This window comes from Ixodes scapularis, unplaced genomic scaffold (assembly GCF_016920785.2).
Source record: "Ixodes scapularis isolate PalLabHiFi unplaced genomic scaffold, ASM1692078v2 PGA_scaffold8__174_contigs__length_109621045, whole genome shotgun sequence".
NCBI lineage: Eukaryota > Metazoa > Arthropoda > Arachnida > Ixodida > Ixodidae > Ixodes > Ixodes scapularis.
In genome coordinates this window covers 43,579,394-43,601,545 of record NW_024609883.1, presented here as the reverse complement: position 1 = coordinate 43,601,545, position 22,152 = coordinate 43,579,394, and the positions used below count along the sequence as shown (strand labels likewise).

Genomic DNA, 22,152 nt, shown 5'->3' with positions numbered 1-22,152 from the left:
ACACAATTATGAACAGAAGGCGACACAAATTTGAGTGTCTGACGCACTAATAAAACCAAAATAAGCACATAAAAAATACTACAGATTGCAGATATCACACAAATAGTGCCGATTATAAATTATAAATGAAACGATAAAGAAGGAACAAAAGGAACAGGGTGAGTCCATAGAGTAGGTGAGTCATCAACAAAGACAAACTGGACAAACCATAGAGATCATATACTAACGGACAAACCGCCAAACTGGTCGAACACCAACCTTGTGCCGCAGTTCATGTTTCGCTTCAAGTTTGATAAGCTAGGATGTTCTGGCTCGCTTGTGCTAGCATGTTTTGCGGTGCCTGATAAAAGAAAAAAAAAAAAAATAATAAGCTCACGTGATTGCATGACTCCGGGCGCATTGTGAAGTCCGCCCAGCGCAAACAGCGGACAGCTTTTGACCGTCGTCTTGAAGACGATCTTGTGGTGAGTGATTCGAGATGTCTCCTGCCACTACCGCCCCACATTGCACTGTTGCATGTCAACAGCGCTCTTCGTAACCACCTCCCGTCGCTTTTAAAATGTTCCTATTACTCAAGTAATTGGGGTTGTTTGTACAGGCAACCGTACAGCTACGCTTTTTCTGAGTTTAACTTCAAGAAAGAAAAACGAAAAATGGGGTTCTGAGGCAACGGTCGGCAAGCTAAGCGTTCTACGTCTCAAAAGCTGGTGACTTGTCAACGCTTGTGAATGACTGATTGAAGGAACGATTGCTCAAATCGAGGTGGTGTCAGTTCCGCCTGCATATTTCTAGCGTTTCTGCTTTCTTTTGAGCTTCAGTCGTACGATATCTGTTTGCGTTTCGGAAGTAGTCGACGCCTTGATAAACGAGGAACGCCTGATACAACTCCCCTCCCCCCCCCTCCTAGGTAGTAATAAACAAGGACTAGAAGGCATGTGAAGTTTACGACTTGAAACCGAAGAATAAGCTCAAAAAACATTCGCTACTTGGAAAAAAAAAATTGGGTTGTGTGTGTGTTTATACAGCCTAGAACTTGGTCTGCCTCACAGGGGCGACGAGTCTCCCAGCTGTAGATGAGAAATTTAGCCAGTGCGGTACAACCGCTAGCCTGGGGTCTTTAACGTGCATCACGCAGTAGTGATACGCGACCGCACGCCGGTACGATGCTCATCCAGATCGAAACGGGCAGGGGTGGGGCTCGAAAAATTGCTGGGATCTTTACAGATAGCTGTGTTTACTTTGTTTTCACGAGCGCTCGCGCAGGGGAAGCCCCTTTTCCTGAAAATCACGCGCCCACGACGCAGCTCAAATTAGGTATCGGCGGCATGTTACTGAATCGTATACTGAATGTCGGTCGCTGATCTTGGGGATTATTTCTCTTTCCGCAAGTGTGTGGAAATGTTTTGATCGCTCACGGCTGTCGCAATGGCAGTGTGCTGCGGCACGGTAACTGTGAAGGCCGATCGCCAGCTGCAATGTTCATTTAATTTGCTTCAGATGCGGAAGGCGTTGCAAACATTCAGCTGTTTCAAATCCGGTGTTTCCAAAATGTGGGTGTGCGTGTGTGCGTGCGTTAAGGATAGTTGCAGAACAAAAATGGAGCATCAGTGAAAGAAAAGGCAAATGTCAACAACAGAAGAAGAAAAAAAAAGAAAAGCTCCCGTGCATTTTTGCTTGTTTTCTATGAAAGACAGGTGGTAGTAAATAGGTTGCAGAAAACTAAACAGAAAAAATGCATTGATATGACCTCTGGGGTGTAAAAAAGATGATACTCGATGGAAGGTTGTTACAAGTAGGCGAGCTGAAGAGGTTCTAGAAAAAAACGAGTTAGAGGTGAATTCTAGAGCATTTTTTTTCTCATAAATCTAAATACGTATCACGTTTTTTTTGTTTTTTTTTTTTTGGAAGATGTAATTTAACCCAAAAATCCTCAGACTAATTGTTGCGTCATAAACAGATCTTTCGGCCGCCAAGCGCATGTCGCTCATGTGGGCAGTGCGTGCAATTGGAAGCTTGGCAGGTATATTCCCCCGCACTGACACCACTTGTGACGTCTCTTTATGACCTTTATGAATATAAGCAAGAGTGCACGTGCATAGCTTTGATAGGCGCTGAAGAGTGCGAGAGCGGAGATTCTGAAGACTTCTTTTATGGCTTAACGCTTCAGGAAGGAGGGGCTTCAGCAGTACTTTGAAATTTATTACCTGCTGCCTCCATGCACCAAATTGAAAATTAATCTTGACATTCATGATCTTGGAGGCCAAATGAAGACAATTTGAGTTTTTACTTGAATACGGAATCGCTTCAGCTTCCCTTTAATGACATATAGGACAGGCATACTGCATAAAAAATGATGCTGGTGAAAACCTGCGGTATGCTCACTGCCATCTCACAAAAAGGCAAAGTTTGTTCACATTTACTGCACAAAGTATTTTTTCAAGGATTTAATTACCAGCAAAGCATCTTTTGTGTCGGAGGAGCCGAGCCTTTTTTTGCTACAGTTTTTGAGACCAAACTGAGTATAGACAGCCAGTGTCGAGTTGAGAACCCAATAAACTCTCCACCTCCGGCTTGAGCATTCTGCCTTTGATAACGCTTTGTCGCACGCAGAGCAAAACCCGGTGTAAAGCAATGGGTGAAGCAGAATATTTGTTCGGGCAGAGTATGTAAAAAGAATAAACAAGGCAAGAGACCACAAGTATACAGTCTCCGTCAATGTGCAAGACCTACTTGGAGCACGGGGCCGAGACATTGGCTGATGGTTGCACGGCGTGCATTGTGGATAGTTCCACATTGCTCCAAGGGGAGCGAACTTCGATACTGCAGCCAAATTAGCTCGGCTTTCACTGACAAAGCACTTTCAGTTTCCTCAAAACAACATATAATTGCCCAAAATGCGAGGAGTGCCGCCCCCCAGCCGTTGTCTCGGCCACGCGCTCCATGTGGGACTTTAGTGTTGGTGGAGACTACCTCTTTTGTACACGTGCCACGTCCTTTGTCTTGTTTGTTAATTTTTTCATAGTACCCCGAAGAGATCGCAGACTTTTCTATTCTGCATACTATGTTCTTCTGGTTGTTTAATATCTCCTCTTGTATGGGTGCAAATGCACAGATTATTTGCTTTGGTATGTAGTAGAAGTTGAAAGCCCTTTTTCTAGAGCTTCAATTGGAATGTATTTGTTAATTTTTGCTTCTCCTCATACGTTCACGGGGCAAGTTTTCGTGGTATTGTTCTCGAACCACTGAAATGGTCGTCCTCATTGCCAAAAATAAGTACAGCATGTGAAAAAGAGTTACAAGGTGATGGGTTTTTCATGCCCAATGTTTCCTTTACCATGCGGCATGAACGAGACGATATACCTACACCAAAGGCTGTAGGTATTGAAAATGGCAGAGGTCTTGTACAAGACAGCAATGGCGCCCACCTCTTTAGCAAAAGGGTGACACATTTTTGTCGATATATACAAATATGCAACATTGCTAATGCATGTGTTAGTAGGCCCCACACTGGAGTTCATATTCGTAAGAAAAAAAAGAAAAATCGAGCCGCAGATTTATTCAAATTACTATGGCTCGCTTTTTTTATTATTTTTATATACTAATTTCAATTTGGTTGAAAATTAACCTCCACCCACTTTCAATAGCAATTCAATATTTGTGCAACATTTTGCAGTTGCAGGTCTCCTGTGTTTCGAGATCATCCGATGCGAAGCAAGCAGACATCCGGTCACTCTTAGCGTTTGTTTGCCAGAGTACATACCTCGGTGTTCGTTTTCGTGTCCTAAAGGAGTGCGTATTCACGGACGATCGTCTTGTCAACGAGTTATGGAGACTTCTGGGGCGTTTCCCGAGCTGCATAATTTTCTCGGCTGTCCCTGTCCCCAATGAGCACATTCTTTTATTTGAGCTCTATTTTAGCAGCCCTAAGCCGTCCATTTGTGCATAAAGGCTGGTGCACACACTTACGGCTTTTTACGACTGCGTTTCTTGAGACCTCTTAGAACCTCTCACGACGAGAGAACACACCCAATCGGGTAGTTGTCGAGTGCTTGCAGTTTCTGTATATTTCCTTTGTGTTTCTCGTGCTTCATTCTTTCTTAACTTGCAAAACTTTCAACAATTTCATGAACTATGATTTTTTTGTAGATAATGTGTACACACTTGATCTCACAAACACCAGAAAACCTTCAGTCTCGTAAAATGCAGTTTCAGTGCCGCCACATGGATCATGCCAGCAGGCTCTAGCGTGTCCTCTACATCGTAAGAGATCTCGGGAACTTGGTCCTAAGCAAAAACGCAAGTGTGCGAACGGGCCTTAGCTATGTGGCAGACATTCTCTCTAGTGTGTGTATTATAGGGAGTATTCACTGGTGGTCATAGCTGAGCTCGTTGCTGCTTTCTTACCACCGGGGAAGAGAGAGAGGGGAAAGATGCTTTTGTAAGAGTTTTGAGTGGCAAGTTAATCTTCTATAATCTTCTAGAGGGATAATAGCGACGTCTGGGGAAGCCTGGGCCCTACAAAGGAGAGTCCCGGTGATAAGAGGATTTCACCTTCCCCTCTTCTTGAGCGGTTGGCCGAGAGCTGACGGGAAACTCTTCCCGGGCATGTGCTGTGAGCAGTTACCTCAAATATGGCATCTAGTGAATACCTCCTATTCTTTGCAAGGCCCGTAGGCTTCTGCGGTGTTTTACCATGTAGGTCTGCTGGGACCTGAAGGGTTTCGTCGGCTGCTATTCGAGAGACAAGCGTTCGTTGGGGTAAAAAAAAGTTTCAGGAACCCCCGGTTGAAGGCAGGGTTAACGGGGGGATGCAAGCAGGTTGAGGTCACGCGTAAGACGACGGGGCTACTGGTTACGTGTCGAGTAGTCCTTTTTCGTTGTCCATTGTCTCCGGTTTAAATGCTGTGAAACTCTGATCTCGTGTGAAGAAGGCTGGTTCACACGCTTGCGACTGCTTATGACTGGATAGGCTAAAACAAGTTTTTCATCCTCTTGTGCCTGTTTACGACCATATGCGCAGCAGTTGTGAGCAGTCGTAAGAGGCTTAAAACCGGTTTTTAGCCTCTCCAATCGCAAGCAGTCGCAAGTGTGTGAACCAACCACCGGCCTTAAAGGGAAGCTGAAGAGGTCGTTGAATTCGAACGAACTGTAAAAGTTGTAATGTAAGTTTTCTTTTGATCTTACTAGTAGGAGCGTTGTAATAGTCAATTAAAATTTTAACATAGACCTGCCCGTTGCAGCACACCAGGGACAGGAAAGCGTGAGAGTGGAGAGAAAAACTAGCAAAAGTGACTTCATCGGCGAGGTCAGATGACCCTCGCTCGCTACTTGGCTGGCTCAGGGACGCCAGTGCCGACGTCACAACGCTCTAAACAGATAACAGGCAGCAGCGAGGATCGCCGTATGCTCTGCGGCAATCACTGCGCATATTTTTCAAAATAAACACTGTTTATGTTTACTCCTGCCCATGATAAGTGTGACAACTGAATTCACGGGACAAAAAGCGTAGAGTTCGCTCGGATTTCTTGAAAAGTGCTTCGGCTCCCCTTTGAGACTTTAAAAAGATTAATCATCTGAGTTGGGGTCTTTGCTCCTTTTGGTCTGCTGACGCCTTACAGAGTCGTAGAGCGACGGGCTTCTGGTGCTGCCGTCTGGAGGAGGGGGCAGGATGCCGCTGCTGTACTGCGTGATAGCAAGGGGCAGCACGGTGCTGTCGCGCTATGCCAGCTGTGCCGGCAACTTCTCCGAGGTCACAGAACAGATCCTGCAGAGGATATCGCCCGACACACCCAAGCTCACCTACTCCCACGGAAGGTGCATCCAACGGCTCGTCCTCTTTTTGCCACACGTTTTACTTGGACACGAATTGTACTAACAAGTTCTCTAAAGCAGTGATGTGTGCTTGGGCTTTTTATGATGTACATGAGCCCAGCTACCAAGGAGAAATGTGGGCAGGCTTTTTTCTGCATGAGAAGGGCTAGTCGAGAACTGCCTGCTCGTTATAATGATATGCGTTATAATGATGCGCATCATTATATTGCGCGTTATAATGATGCGGAACTAGAGATCTTGGAGACGTACTAAACTCCCCAAGGTACACATCTTCGATACAAGTACTAGTAAAACCCATAAAATGTGATTTGTGTACTGACATCAGAACATAGAAGATGTAATTATTGAAAACAAGCGTGTTGGTTGATAGATACGAAGACTGGGAAGTATAAAACAGCTCCACCTTTATTATCACTGACAATGACGGAAGTCGAATTCCTTGCACCGGAGATGACTAGATTACTGATAGCTCATCGTGATGCCAGCGCTTTTTAAACTTTTATGTTTATAATAAATTCCCTTTCCTTTTTAACAATTTTCTGCTTTTCTTCTTCGAGAACATTGAAACTTTTAGAGGGAGGTTTTTATATTTTATATTTTGTGCCATTGTATGTTGTTGCTCAATGAAAGAAGTCCTAATTAAAAAATAGCGCAAGCACGATGGAGGGAAGAACGAGAGACAGGAAAGAGCGCTAACTGACAACTGGCGTTTTATTTACAAGAGAAAAGAAGATGTTCAAAGAGATGGAAAAAGAAGAAGGAAGATAAAAAAGATCGGATAGGGAACAGAAGGATGCTTTTTGTAATTATATACTAAATATGAAGCAAAAATAAAAAAATTAAAAAAATTAAAAATAATGAAGAATAATTATAAACAAGAATTAAAAAAGGAAAAGAAAAAAGGAAGGAGAAAAACAATACAAGAAAAGAATAAGAAAAATAATTCAGTGTCAACATAGTGTGTAGGAAGGATCTTCAGGGATGAAGGCTGAGGTAAAACTGTTCTTTTTCTGATAAGGCTACTGAAGGAGCACTGACGCAGGCGTCGCCCTTGGATATTATGACGTGTGCTTCGAAGAGTTCTCTACTCCTCTGACCAGAAAACCGTTTGAGGACTTTCGTGTGCTCGAAGAGTGGGGTACACAGACAGTCTCTTACATGCACCGCAAGATGTCCCGCGGGAGATGACCTTAACGCTAAGGCATGTTCCCTTAGCCTGACATTGAGACAACGTCCGGATTGTCCCACATATACCTTTCCACACGAAAACGGTATTTCGTACACTACACCGCTGATGCAGGTGACATATTGGTGTTGATGCTTTACAGTACATTTTGCAGTTTGTTCCTGCTTGTTGTTGATTTTTGGGCATAGCCGCCTTAGTTTATCAGGAGCTGAAATCACAACCTGTACATCAAACTTGGATGCCGCCCGCTTCAAGTTATGGGAAATGCGGTGTATGTATGGCACTACAGCCGGTCGGCGTCCCTTGAAGTTATTTCTTGTTGTTCTTCCACTTGATGTAATCATGGATTCAGCGACATCGAACAGAATCGAACAAGGATATCCAGATGCCTTGAATTTTTGAATTTGGGAATTAAAACTCTCACAGGCTGTATGTTCACAGGATTTCTTGAGGGACGCACTTAAACAACTCCTTACGATCCCTCTCTTGATAGCTTTGTATGGGCAGAGTCGTATTGTAAGAGCATTTTCTTTGATCTTGGAGAGTACATCCGGCCAGCACGCTTGATCATCAAGAAACGATAACCGCAGATCTAAAACTGAAGAGAGGAGTTCGCCGGCAACTCATGCGTAAACTTGAGCCCCTGTGCTTGCTCTACGAAGGTGTTTCGTATGCTGTCGGTTACTTCCGTGTCATTCTCATTGGGTCGGTCTTTCAGGAGGGCAAGATAATCGTCAACATATCTAAATATGACTGACACCTGGCCAGTGTTGAGTGTGTTAGCAATGGCCCGGTCGCATTGGGACAAAAAAATGTCACATAACACAGGTGCCACGGACGAACCTATACATATACCCTTCTTTTGTATATATGTATTGCCATTAAACGCGACAACAGTTGCGGAAAGGTAGAACCTCATAAGTTCTAAGAAGGATTCCACGTTGATTCCACATTTGTTTTGAAAAGATATGGAACCATTAGCCTCGATACACTCACTTACTGCTGCAAACAGTAAGTGAGTGTGAATTGTGAAGAGTGAAGCCAGGGGCTTTGGGTAAGGAAGCTAGTGACAGCCTTTCCCCCTCCTCTACATGCACACTCTTTCATGTTTGTTTTTTCTCTAGAAGATTAAAAGCACATTGTCACAATGCACTTAAATTGGGCTATGCGTGAGCTCAAAGGATGGTGATGAAGGCGGGGACGTTGCACTTTCGTCGTTTGATTGGCACAACAAACTTGTTTTATTGGCTACTCTCTGGCAGTATGGCCATTCCTCGTATGTCCTCCTGCACCGGGCATATTATATTGATTTAGAAAGAAAACGCCAGCCGTCTGCATCTTGCGAGCACAGTTAGACCTTTAGGGGTTGTAGTCGTAGACAGCGATTTTAATTTGTGTCTTATTTTCAGCTACCTGTTCCACTACATTCTCGAAGAAGGGATCATATATCTATGCATCACAGATGATGTGAGTATTTGTTTTTGTGCATAACTTTCTGGGGTGTGTTGAAAGATGTGTAGGGTTGTCCTGGGCTCTAGCAATTCTTGACTTGACATGTGGATGCATTGATTATTTTTCTTTTATTATGCAGGAATTCGAGAGGGCAAAGGCATTTCACTTCTTGGTAGACATCCAGACCAGGTACCAGATGTCTCTTTTAGCTTCATTATTGTTGCATTTGATGTCAGGCGCAGTTCCGATCACACTTAACTGGTGCGTAGAAGTGCATTTTGTGGTAGAAAAAAACAAAAGCATACTAATAGCGCTTGGGCATTTCCATCCAAAGATGTAGAATAGATGTAATGGGACAACCAAAGTCATATAATTTGACGTCACAAAATTATATGTATGAGCATATACACCAACTCATGTTTACAATCGAACCGGAGCGCCCCTAGTGGACGCCACCGGCGCCGCGCATGCGCGATGGGGGTGTGGGCAAGAAGCTCGCCGTCGCCCATAGACAAACCATTGAAATGCGATGTTGTCGGCGTCGATGTGAGTCCCCCTGCCCTTTTTCTCGTTCGAATTGTTGATTCTACGTCTTCCTGGCAATGTCTGACTATCTTGAGCGGCATCAGCGAAATTACTGAGGCTCGTTACACCGCAAAACTTCGCGTGAATAATGTGCCATGTGGCGATTCATTCCGCATGGACGCCGCAGTATGTACGCTAAAGCCTGATTCGCATGATGACAATTCGCTCGTAATTTTCAGTCGCGACGTCGCTCAGGCTGCAAAAGCGTGAACCGTAGCTGAGATTGTCCATGTTTATACTGAAAATCGCAAGCAAAATTGGACCTAGTGAATTAGGCATAACAAGTCGCTGATGGTCACTGGTAACAATGATCAACATCTCCTTGTATCTACTGTTTACATCGAGCCTGCTTACCAACCTTCAAATTTGTCTTTTGAGGCCTGCACTTACTTCTTATCGAAAGTACCGGGCCAACATTTGGTGGGCCGACGTCGTCTAAGAGAGCCAGACGACAATCAGAAACGTTTGAAAGAGCAGACGACAGTTCGAAAGATCAGGCGGCCGTTTGAACTTGATGATGCACTGAACGTAGTCCGCAGGTGGTCTGCACAACTTGACGGATTTCTGGCGCTCATGTTGGAACAAAACAAATAAATCTGATGACCAGAACTATCCGTGAATTCAACTCGCCCAAAGTGCTTCCCGCCCAAGCAATCGCTGTCCGACGGCGTCTGCTTTTCCCTTTTCACGGCACATATCCAGATTCTCGGACGAACCGAGCACGTGAAATCTGACCATCAAACCTTTCTCGACACTTTGGGTACGGCCCCAGTCGTGGCGTTTCGACAAGAGGGCAGGTTTTTGTCTGGTTTCTTTCAAAACAACACAGAAATACACGTCTGGCATGGGGACTTCTGCCCACAGCCCCAGACCGGAAGTGCGACCGACGCGCCACCACCGCGCCGCGCGCGTGACGTCACAGAGTTGAGTTTGTGTATAAAAGCCGAAAACATTATGCCAAGAGTAGGCTTAGGATTTGCTCCCGGCAAATAGGATTAGGACTGTAGCAGCGTTCACAGCAGCCATGTTGTGTAAACATTGTAGAGCGCTATGGGGTGCTTATATACAATGGAACATTTGTGACATATCTTGAAAAGCAAACAGTCTTTTTATTAACTATATACAAGCAGGTGTTTTTTTTTTTATTTCTTGTTGGCAACTCTTCCACCAGTCGGAGTGAATTGAACGCACCCCCAGATTATGCTATCACTCTAACCAATGCCGAAATATTTTGTAACATTTTTGCTAGTTATCCCCTACGCTGTTTACTAGATACAAAGTTGCTTTCTTGTATTTTGTAACCCGAGTTTTACTTTTTTTTTATTGTTTGTATCATTGGTATTGTTTTGATTAATTCAATTTTATGGGTGACTTTAAATCCCTCGTGTACTGTTCCCCTATTAAAGGGATCTCTGATGTGTGTTAAACCCAAGCAACATGAAATCAAGTATTTAGACTTATCGGCGTTGTGAAATACAAGTCAGAGTGCCTAAATCGGATAAATTGCTTCCAGTACTATAGTTATCATCTGTTTAGGTCCGTATAATGTGGGATTCAGGTTTACAGTGGCCTACAACTGATGCAAACGCACATGCAGATTCCAGGCAACCTACGGCCGCCAGGCCCAGTCGGCATTGGCCTATGCCATGAACAGCGAATTTTCCCGGGTGCTTGCAAACCAGATGGTGAGCTGGGTTTTTTTCACACCTCCTCTTGCGTAAAAACCTTGAAGCAAATTAAGGAATTAATATGGGGAAGCCACGATGAACGTGCGAGTGCATGGTTCTCAAATATGCATTTTGTACGATTTCTCGTAAAGATGCCGTCGATGCCGCACCCCTCGTACGAAGTTTACGTATGGTCCTTGAACCTTTTTAAATTCACTCCTGTTCTTTTATCTATCCGAGTTCTTTACGTTGATAGGTGTGTAGAAAAATCTAAATCCTTCCGTTCGTGCCTGCTTGTTTTAAGTTATTTGCAATTGCAGGTGTAGAAACTAGGGTTTTTGTGCTTTTTCGTCTTTGAACGGTGTGCCTTTTTAAGTCCTAATAGCACTAATTACTGGGCGGCTTCTTTTTCCCTCATCGAATGCCATTGCAGAAGCACTACTCGGGTGACCGAGGGGCCGACAACTTTGCTAAGGTTCAGGGCGAAATTGACGAGCTCAAGGGCATCATGGTGAAGAACATTGGTGAGTGGTGCAGTTCACGGCACCGGTTTTACGGGCCTTCTTTTTACAACCTTTTACAACGTGCTCAACTCTCTCCCGTGGTGTGTAATAAAGACTTCTAGTGCACTGGGATCTGCTCATCTTTGGCAACTCGTGCTTGACTTCGACTTTTTTGTGGACGTTGTCGAGGCTAGTATAGTTTACGCAGTGCTCCAACCCTGTCAAAACTATTTGCACATACTTTCATATGCCATTGCCATATGCCTTTGCAGCACCATGGAAACTATGTTAGCCTTGACTACTTAGCGCAAAAAGATTGACACCAAACATGGGCATTAAAAGTTGGTGTACGTCATAATTTTTCAGAGCAAGATGTAAACTGGGCATGGATAATGCGTTTGCACAAACTGTTGTTGTTCCCCTTTGCCCCTTTTGTGTTGCACGGGAGTGAAGGCTGCATGGCAGGGATGGGAACTGCATATTAGAGTAATCTAGTAGGTGCAGATAGAGCTATCGAATCAACTATGCTTAGAGTATCGGCACTCCATTTCTCAATTTGCTCGCGGGTGCCGCCATTTGGGTGTCCACTGCAGGGCGTGCACAATTGGCGACAGTTACAGTGAGGAAAATGTGGCTTTCTGAACTTTAGGTACAATGTCAGGAAACCAAGGGATGTCGTCTTGCTCTGTCGCTAACCGTTTTAACATTTCTGGGGGACGGAAAGGCTTTTTTTCTTTTTGTCAGACGAAGGTTCAGATAACCGGCAACTATGATTTTAAATGGCAAGAAGGCTGATGCGTAGGATTGTACAAATATTCAAATTTGTGTATGGTAGTTTCGAATAATACGCCCTTCAATACTTGTTCTGAGGTGAACTGTGATATTCATACCATTCGAAGTGTCGTTTGCGATGGGTTAGCCCCGCCGCAAACGATCGCGACTGCTTACATAGGGCCCCTAGGAACGTAAGCAGACATGCCACATTGCATTTCGTTTCAATGCCAAGTGCCGCTCGTGGGAAACCTCATTGAATATTATCGCACACTGGTTGCATTCGACGAAGTGTCTAAGTTGGACGATTTGTCATTTCAGACACGGTCACGTCCAGGGGTGAAAGGCTGGAGTTGCTGGTGAACAAGACCGAAGTTCTCTCGAGCACGGTTTGTTGAGGTTTACATTTTTCGTTCCTTTCGTTTATTTTGCAAGTTCCGGGGCAAACGGCTTCAGATTGTTCTCAGCTCATCGGGAAAACGGCCACAAAATGATAGAACCTCCTGCTTTTTTTGCGGTAGACAAGCGCTGGTTCCTAAAGTATTGCGTTTTGTCGAAGCAATTGGGCGGGCTAGTTGGTACGTGGTTCGTTAAACAATGTGTGCCGTACAGCAGGAACAAAAGGAGAAGGGTGCAACACAAGTGCTACTTTCAACTGAATGTTAATTGGAAAAAAACTAGACTATTTATAGACCCTGTTGGGCTGCTCGCTGAAAATTCAAATTCCTTGGCTATTCGTTGTGATGGATGCCCATGCGCCCAGGTCAGTGTTGGATAAAGTACATCTAAAAAGTACTTCAAGTAAAGTACAAAGTAAATGAGATGTTATGTACTTCAAGTAAAGTAGTAGTACACTGGGTGCAATGTACCTGAAGTAAAGTAGTACTATAAATACAATGTACTTTCAAAGTAAAGTAGTACTATAAATACAATGTACTTTCAAAGTAAAGTACAAGTCTTTTAACACAATCTTTCATGGTGCCCTTTCATTCCCCTGTTCAGTGATTCTTTTAACTGGTATTCATTGCCCAGGTGTGATCAGGGGTGCATGACCAATTTTCAAAAACAGCAGCGAATAATTGATAAAGTCAAGTGGCCACATAGTAGTTATTTTCAGAAACAGAGCCAAATTCAGAAGTTCCTCTCCTGAATTTGGCGCCACTTGCACTGGATTGTTGCACCCAAGGGGTTGTATTAGGGGAGAGCATGACATCAGCCCCGTGGCTTCCGCAAGCAATCCTCTCGTAGAGGAGTGTCCTGGCAAGCGAGCTGGTTATAATTAATCATAATGTGACACCTGAAATTGGGGTGCAAAAAAACAGAGGAGCTTTCAAGTCGAAGGAAAAGACAAAAGAGAATGTCTCAAAACATTGTGATGTTCACCCTTTGTTGTCTCTTTCTTCGACTTGAAAGTTTAATTTTTCTGCACCACGGGTTCACGTGCTACGTTATGATTAATTTTGCTCCCCTAATATTTTAAACCTCTTGCCTTACGCTGACCAACCAAGAAGTAGAGAGTTAAAAAAGTTACGGGAAAGCCGCTTCCAGAACAAGCGGAGCGATGCGTCGTCTGCTCACGTTTTTAGTGATAGTAGAATATCCCTCCCAGTATTCCTTTGGAGTTGACAAAGCGTCATTTCGTGATACAAATTTAACAAAATCAAATTTGGAGAGTATACTTTGAAGTCAGAAATCATACTTTCCTCGGAAAGTATGAGAAAAAAATACTTTTAAGTAAAGTACAAGTACATACTCGGAGAATGTACTTCAAGTAAAGTACAAGTTTCCTAAACCTACTTGAAGTAGTACTTTAAGTACAATGTACTTAAAGTACTTCCTAAAGCCGGCTCCAGTTCTAGAAGGAACACAAATTGGTGGGACATTAATAATGAGCAAATTGCTGTGAGAAGTGTGCAGATCATAGGATCATACAGCATTAGATTGTGGGGACAATGGTTGTATGAGTGCGCCATCAGTTAACCTATCTGATGAGAAATTTGAATTTCTACACGAGCAGCCCAATACAGTGTGTTAAATAGTCTTTTTCTTTTTTCTTTTTTTCAAATAGACATTTATTTGGAAGTAGTTTTGTGTCGTGTCCCCGTCGTACGGCACACACTGCTCCTGAAGATTGCATCAAACTTTGATAATCGCACGGTCTACTCTTCTAGCATTCATGCAGAGGTGAAAATATAGTGCTGCATCAGAGCCAAAACCAAGAATTCTCTTTTGAATTGCACTTGCCGTCTGTACGGACGTGAGCGGGCCGAAGGCAGAAGGAAAATGCCAGGGCTGATGAGATGTCGCGCCATTTTCCCGCCACAGTCCGTCACATTCCGCAAGGCGAGTCGCAACCTGGCCCGCTCGATGCTGATCAAGAACATCAAGATTGCCCTGATCATCGCCCTCGTGGTTCTGGTGAGCAGTCGGACCATGGAGTTTATGTCTTTTACTATCGGTAAATTTAGCCTGTATAGGAATGCCAGTTTTTAGAGAAACTGTTTCTAAAAACTCGGTTTCTAAAAAAAGCTGAACTTGGTTTTTTTAGAAGAGTAAAGCTATACGCACTCCGGAGTGCGCTTCGGACGGAAATGGCTATACGCACTCCGCTTTTCTCGTATAAAAATAGTGGACACAACGAGTTTCCTAAGCGGTGCTATGGCGTAGTGGTTAGGGTGCCCGCTTCATACGCAAGTGGACGCGGGTTCGATCCGCGGTGGGCCTACTCTTTTTTTTTCTTTTTCTCAAACATTTTGTTTTGTTGAGGCATTTGGCGATATTTACGACATTTCCTTTTTTGCAATGAACAGTAAAAAAAAAAAATCGATTGTTGTCGAGAAACTTTGCAGAACTAAATGGTATCGGACTCCCTTTCCGGAGGTGCGATCGGGGACAGCGGGGCTTGGATTGCCGGCTGGACGCCGCGAAGCGGCGTGTACTGGTTACGCTTAGTAATTAGCAGCCGATACTGTCGCCGCGAAGCGGCGTGAACGCAGGCGGGGGGCTGTGTTAACGATCGCCCCAGTGATTCACGCGCCGTTCGAAAAGGGTGGCCCGAGCGGCATGATCTCTCGGAGGAGTGCGTATAGCCATTTCCGCGCGAAGCGCACTCCGGAGTGCGTATAGCTTTACTCTTTTTAGAAGCTTTAATGCACACATCGTAGTGCAAGTGCGTCGAAAATGCGTAGTCACGAAGCTCCAAGAACAAGACTGACTTCAAGAGTGCTGTAAAACACAAAAATCTTGCTTTATGTGCAGCCCCTCTCTTCACAAGAGCCTGCATTTGAGATTATTTACCATTTTTGTCGCTGGGGTCTAGGATTTTGGACACTTGTCTACCGTATTTATTCGCATAATGAACACACTTTTTTCTCTGAAAAATTTGCACATAGTCGCCGACCGATTTATCGGACTTCGCAGGGACCGAAAAAACGTCCGAATAATAGAGCAGTCCGAAAAATCAGCAGATTAAAAAACTTGCCTTTATTACTTCCAAATGGGCTTTAAAAAGCCGTAAACAGTGCCTTGTCTCAGTTACACCTCCGTTTGCGTTCGGCAACTTTCTGTTAGCTTGACAATCGCTGCCTTCTTTTCTAGCGTTATGGTCGAGTACTTTCTGCGCTTTTTAACGACACATCGCGGCGGCAGAACAACAGATCGGGCCATGACGTCCAAGCCAGCGCTGACCAAACAAGTTAAGAAGCGCAAATCCACGAGCGCAAAATGGCGATTGGCGACGCGAAGCAACGGAAAAGCAAAGCAAAATGATAATAATGATGATGATGATGACGTGCAGCTAAATGGAAAAAAAGGGCTAGCATAGTGTCACCTAGCGGTAGGACTCAGGAGTACTCAAGTAGCGCTGCCAAACCAAGCCAATCCATTTGCAGCCAACACAGAATTCAAAATGGCCGCTTCTCGATGATGTTTTCCGCTGATCGCTCGCGCCGATTTTGTCCGATTTTGTCCGAATAATCGAACTTTCGGACTTCAAGCTGTCCGAAACATTGGTCGTAAATAAGCACTATTTCTATGGGGTAAGTCATGGTTCCGCCTTTAGGTCCGAAATATCGAACAAGTCCGAAAAATCGGAGTCCGAAAAATCGGTCGGGGGGGGCATTCATTATGCTGGTTAAAGTTTTTGCATATACACACTTTGTGCAAATGTCATATTAGGTGTCAATATGACTTGGCAAGGTACTGTGGCACGTCTCCACTGATGGAGATGCACCTGTTGGCTGGTCGGGGGCGTGCCACAGTAACCATGCTTTATAAATTGCGAACCTCTTTAGGGCGCTTTCAACGTGTCTTTTGCCGAAGGAAAAGCATCCAAAGAAGCTCACTCAGCACGAAGAGCAAAGCGACTGTTTTGAGGCCTAACCACTTTCACAATTTCACTATCCGAAAGCAAACTACAGACGATGGCGTGTTTGTTGACATCAACGCATCCGATAGGCGAAGAATGTCTGGGACTAGGCAGTTCCTCGACCCAAGCTTCCTCAAATGTATGCGCCGCTCGGTTTCACGTTTGATCACTTCCGCAACTATTCACTTGCACCCATTACGAGAGCGGCTTGGCTTGGCTTGACTTGGCCTGACCGCTTGGTGGCAAAAGAAGATTGGCCTGATGACTACATACGCGAGGGAAAAAAAACTCCAAATATTGGTACCCGTTGTGGGGAGTGCTATAATGTGGTGGTCTGAGTAAATGTGGTATATAGCTCAGAATACCGCAAAAACATTTTACGATCTCTTTAATTGGATTCCGATGATGTATGCTCATGAATAGGAAGTCCGAACGATACTGAAATTTTTGATGCGAAAGCATTAACTGTCCCATGGAGCGAGCAGACGTCATCAGTTTGAAGCGCGAAAACGGCACCTTAAATCCTTTGTTCAAGAGCCAGCTCCCAGCTATGAAACCATGCAAAAAGCCTAGACGCGGCACCTAGTTTCCCTGATCCCAAAGGAGCAAAGTAAAGCTGATGGCTTTTCGGCTTCGGTCCCATTGGCTAGCGCGCATTGACGATGCTCCCATTCACCAGACACGCAGTGCCATGGGGTGGCCGGTTGTTGAAACTGACGCTTGACCAGCCACCCTATGGCACGGCACGTACGTCGACGCCATTGACGCAGATACGCTGCAGACGAAATAAGGGAGGGGAAGAATGATGACGAAAATAATCCCTGTAGAAGGGGAACAAGAGGGACGAAGGACACACACAAATCTCCAAACATTATGTGAATGATGTACATGCTTTTGCATTCACAACTCATAAGAAGTGCTTAGATTACCTTGAGCCTTTTTTTTTTGGCCATTTAACTTAATAAAGTGATTAAGATTATACTGCTTTTTCAAGTATTATGACTGTTGAGGTGTGGCCGTGCTTCAGAGTGTTCAGGCTTTTTGAAGTTGGCCCACCACCCCATTCTTCTGGTTAACTTGCCCTTGCTTTTGCTGTAGTTGACGATCCAAATAGACCATTTATTATTATAAAAAGAAAACTTGCGTCTGACAAAACGGACAACTGCTGCCTATTCCATACTTTATAAATATGAAGCTAATTCTACTTTAATTAGCCAAAGTGAGAAAATTATTTAACGATTACAGTCAAACTTTTTTAACAAAGATTTTGGGGCCGGCGAAAATTTTGTAGTGCAGGTAACTTTGCTGCTGTAGTTGAGAGCACAAAAATTGATCACGCGAAATCGAATTTGTGTTATTGCATATTGAGGTACCTGTGCAACATTTGAGGTGTTTTAGGAAAAAATATAGCACCAAACATAGCAGACCTATCGAAAGGGAGAACGGTGGCCACGTCTGCTGGCACCTCTCAAGCTCCGAGCACATGGGGCAAAAGCTCGTGCTGCAAAATAAAAAAAAACTCAATTACCACTTTGTCTTTTTATTTTTTTTTTAAGTGAAAAATGTGTTGGTATGCGTGCGTTCATGTACTCACTACTGCGTAATGCGATCGAGAGATACCAGGCTAGCGGTCGTACTGCCACCGGCAAAATTTGTCACCTACAGCCAAGACAGCATGGCGCTCCTTGCCGCAGACTAATTTCCCTCTGTCGAAACTTCCACACAGGAAACTTCACCGTCTTATCGAAATGTGAATCGCAATAATCACTAAACCAACGACATCGAACCTTCATCATGCGGCAAATAAGAGGCGCTTGCCGACTCTGTAAATTTGACCTTTTCAAAATCGTGCAGCACCACCATGTGTCATTCGGAGGAAGCTCTTGAATCGACTGTGTTGCTCTCATAGGAGCGGGCGTAGCAGCCATCGCAGAATCAAACGCTACAGCTGCGGGTAGAGTCACAGATCACGTTTCCTCAACTGCATGTCATCAGTGCAAGGCAGAACAATTTGGACTCGAATTGAGCGAGATTGGGAAGCTTCGATACCGACGAAGACCAACGCGTCGATCGAACAAGTGCCAAGATGGCATAAAAAAGTTGCAACTGCCTACAAAAAACTTTTTTCATATACATATATTTATTCTCATTCATGCGGGTTCTTTCAAATGCACCGACGTACATGCAAAATAAGAAAACGAGTGCGCGCACATTCGAACAGAGCATTGGAAAAAAAGGCACATACTCAATCGACTGTGAGCAACACGAAAGAATGCACAGCAGAACCGGCACCGTGCTGTGTGTTCTCGGTTTTGGGTCCAAATAATTTGCTAGTGTGCAACCTTGTGTCTAGATGGTGCTACGTGACAACGTTGCTATGTACAGGCTTCCTACGGAGCAGCATAGTCACGTAGCGCCATCTGGATGCAAGGTTTCCCACTAACAAGTTATCTACTGCAAAATACTAAAGAAACGCACCCCCATTTTATCGAAATATGCGTAAAGCCAACTATTGGCGCTTATTAGGGCACTTGATGTGTACTTGCCAAAATTTTCGAATTTCAAAAATGTTAATAGTGGGCGCTTGTACGGGTATGGGCGCTTCCTCGGTATTTTATGGTAGGCCCGATAACGTGCGACGCAGTGACAATGTCGACCGTTGCCGCAGTTCAGTCGCCGGCTGATTTTTCGGACACGTTTTATTATTCGGAAGTTTCTTGCCGAACCGTCACTTGCCCCATAGAGTTAACATATAACATTGACCGAAATTTCGGATGCCATAAAGCTTATTGCTCGATATTTCAGACTAATTTGCATGATTTACTAATTTTAAAGGCATAAAACGGCCACCTCCATAGCGCCAAGAGTTTTGTCACCACCATTTTGGTTGTTTTGATTTTGCCCTGTAACCTCAATAACACGTCCTACACAATAAACTAGCTGGGTTGAGGCTATAGTCAGGTTTTGCGGCTCCGCTATAGCCAACATGGCCTCCGTCTCCCAATTCTTATGCGTCTTCCAGTTCTCCTCGTGGTCCGTGTTTTTGGAGTGCAACCTGCGAGAAGAGTGGCCGTCTGCCATTCGTGTGGTCCTTGAGCGCGAAGGTTTTTTGCCTATAGGCTAAGTATTGAAGGGAGCTTGGTGGACTAAACATTGTCTACAAATAGTGCAAATGAAGGCGCCAACAATGCGCAGCACCGTGATCAAACAGATCAACGAAAAAGTGAAAAGTGAACAATATAAAGCGGAAATTGTACGAGAACTTAAACTTGACATCAAGTAGAGTCCAAAAGATCGGTCGGCGACTGTTTTTATGTTCTTCAGAAGCGTCACTTGAGGCAACACTTTCATAGAATCGATTGCTTTTCACCTAAAAAGTTTGTAATCCTGGTCATTTTTGCTCTGGTTAAAGGGAAATATTTGTTCGACAGGAATCCGTTGTAGTAGTCGGAGAATCACATTGAACACGTAGGAGATTGGCTAAGACTTTATCCTACTCCGTTAAACGGACTATGTCATAGTAGAGGCATTTGTTTTAAAGGCGTTTGACTGAAGTACTCCCAAAATATCTGGTTAGAGTGGCTAAACAGCCAGCCAGTGGACAATGCCCCCTTTTAAGATAAGAAACTCTCACACGCCGATGTGTATCTGTGCCTGTTTAATGCCTTGATAGACTTTGGTGCCTGAAATTGTGGATATATCGGTCTTCTCGGATGAGCCCTTACCAGAATCCGCCTCAACTCCAGCCTTTTTGTAACTGTACTCAGAGTATACTTACAAAAGTATTTACAAAAGTCGTGAAAGTATACTTTTCCATTTCCTCTTCAGCTGCTGATCTACATCATTGTGTCGTCTGCCTGCGGCGGCCTCAGCTGGCCGAACTGCGTCTGAAGGTGCTGCACCGCCGTACACGGGACGCCCTTTTACCTTTTGTACGCCTCTGCAGCTTCTTTTCCGTCTGTAGTCTATGTGCCTGTCAAGCACCGTCGTCCGGAAACAAAACCGCAACGAGGTAGCGTCGACCGAGCACTGCATTCTGTGTCACGCGTTTGGCGCTCTTGGAACCACCCCTGTAGTGACTCTTATCCAGAGAGAGCAACTCTTACCCACAGAAGGCAACCCTTATCGAAAGAGAGCAATTCTTGTTGAAAAAGAGTGACCCTCGTGTTTTAAAAACAAAATTGCCGGTAAGCGGCGCAGCATCTGCTGTTCGGCCGCCGCTGGCACGTTCCAGTTTTGATTCCCAGCGACCATGCGTGTACATAAACTTGCATTAACCCTGCGTTTAGGGCGGCACCACAAAGTTATTAGTATAGTAAGCTGAGAAGAGCTTGGGCTATTATCGCTCGTGGATGCCCCTCCAGGAAAAGAGCAGGTTGGGAACAGCCTTCGTTGATGCGCGTCCGTGTTAATTTGTGCGTGTGTTGTGCACGTGGTCAACGCCACATTGGTTTGAATTTAACTAACATGTTGCATTGCCGCCTCCTTTGGATTGGGAGGTGCCACACTTGTTTTAACCAGTCTGTATAAACGAGGGATTCGCCATTGTCGACCCTTTCATGCTTTTCGATTTTTTTTTTCTTGTTGTTTTGTTGTATGTGTATATATTTGCTAGGAATGCGACGGGCCAACAGTTACAAAGTTTATGGTTGCACGTCACGAAGTAGCCAGTATTGAAATAAAAATGGAATTGTGAATATGCGGCTGTGTGATGTCCTCTCTTTTGTTTTGGCACTTTCATTCTAAAGGGCCCATGAAACGAATTTTGGGCTGGGTTAAATCAATTTAGATTGGGATTTTACTGATAGCATATCGTTTAGTGGGCCAAAAGAAAGAAGGTAGAAAGTAAAAAGCCTGACTTTCAGTACGAAAATTTGAAACTAGCGGACTATTTCTTGCCCCCTTCCCTTCGAAAGCTCTCTGCCTTTTCACTGTGATACATCCGTGGTACCCTAAGTGTGTCACCAGCCCCAATTGCACGTCGCACGACACCGGACCGCACTTGCGCCCTTCACTTCTAAGCCGACAGTGCAGTGGAAGCAATGCGCTTGCCGAACCAATCAGCTGCCTCTCTCTCGTCACCTGATGTCCTTCTCTGCGCCTGGGTATGCGCGAGGGAGCGTCGCCATGTGGCAAAAGTGTGGCTGGCCCAACGAGTGCATAGCTTCCACAGCACTGCCAGCTTGGAGGTGAACGGGGTGGGGAAAGCAACTTGTCTGAATTTTGAGTGACGGGCTAATCTTCTAGAAGAATGCCTCTGTCTGGGTACACAAACAAGGGTCCAAGCAAGAGGGGACTCCCTCTGTTCCATCGTCTCGAACTGTTTGGTGCAATGCGCGATTTGTGAGTTGAGGAGGAAAGCTAAACAGGAAAAAGTTGAAAAATCGTTTCATTACCCCTTTAAACTGCAAAAATAAAAGGGCTTGCACCGCATAATGTAAGGTGTAAAAATGTCTATTGTGTTGAGCTTTTTTAAACTGATTCAGTGGTAGGGACCATAGAACATGCACTGGTTGTTTTTATAAGTATGAGATTCCTCCTGGATACTATGCTAGCAAAATGTTGGAACTGTGTTATGTAGCAGGAATAGAGATTTGGCATACTCTGTCGACTTGTGACAGTCAACACAAACACTGCAATGCTGTCCTTTGGACTTCTAAGCATTTTATACAGCTGCTGTTGGTGTTCAACGATGACGAATTTAGTGCCTGCAGACATCGCAAGATCATCTGTGTTTGTTCAAAAACAGTTGCTTATTGCAAACATCCCATTGCATCAAATGGTGGATCA

At 44.5% G+C, this 22,152-nt stretch overlaps 1 protein-coding gene across 2 annotated transcripts; it reads left to right on the top strand.

Annotated features, from left to right (window-relative positions):
* Positions 1 to 103: 103 nt before the first annotated feature.
* On the top strand, positions 104 to 21,061 carry LOC8030343 (vesicle-associated membrane protein 7). 2 transcript variants are annotated; one of them, XM_029967185.4, is made up of 9 exons: positions 104 to 158; positions 5,619 to 5,814; positions 8,428 to 8,485; positions 8,610 to 8,659; positions 10,653 to 10,740; positions 11,156 to 11,246; positions 12,318 to 12,385; positions 14,322 to 14,414; positions 20,191 to 21,061. In XM_029967185.4, the coding sequence occupies exons 2-9, from the start codon at positions 5,669 to 5,671 to the stop codon at positions 20,251 to 20,253; spliced, it is 657 nt and encodes a 218-aa protein (XP_029823045.2). In that variant the 5' UTR covers positions 104 to 158; positions 5,619 to 5,668; the 3' UTR covers positions 20,254 to 21,061. The 2 variants fall into 2 exon arrangements, with proteins under 2 accessions (XP_029823045.2, XP_002400270.3); XM_002400226.5 differs by having other exon boundaries at positions 145 to 464.
* The last annotated feature ends 1,091 nt before the right edge of the window (positions 21,062 to 22,152 follow it).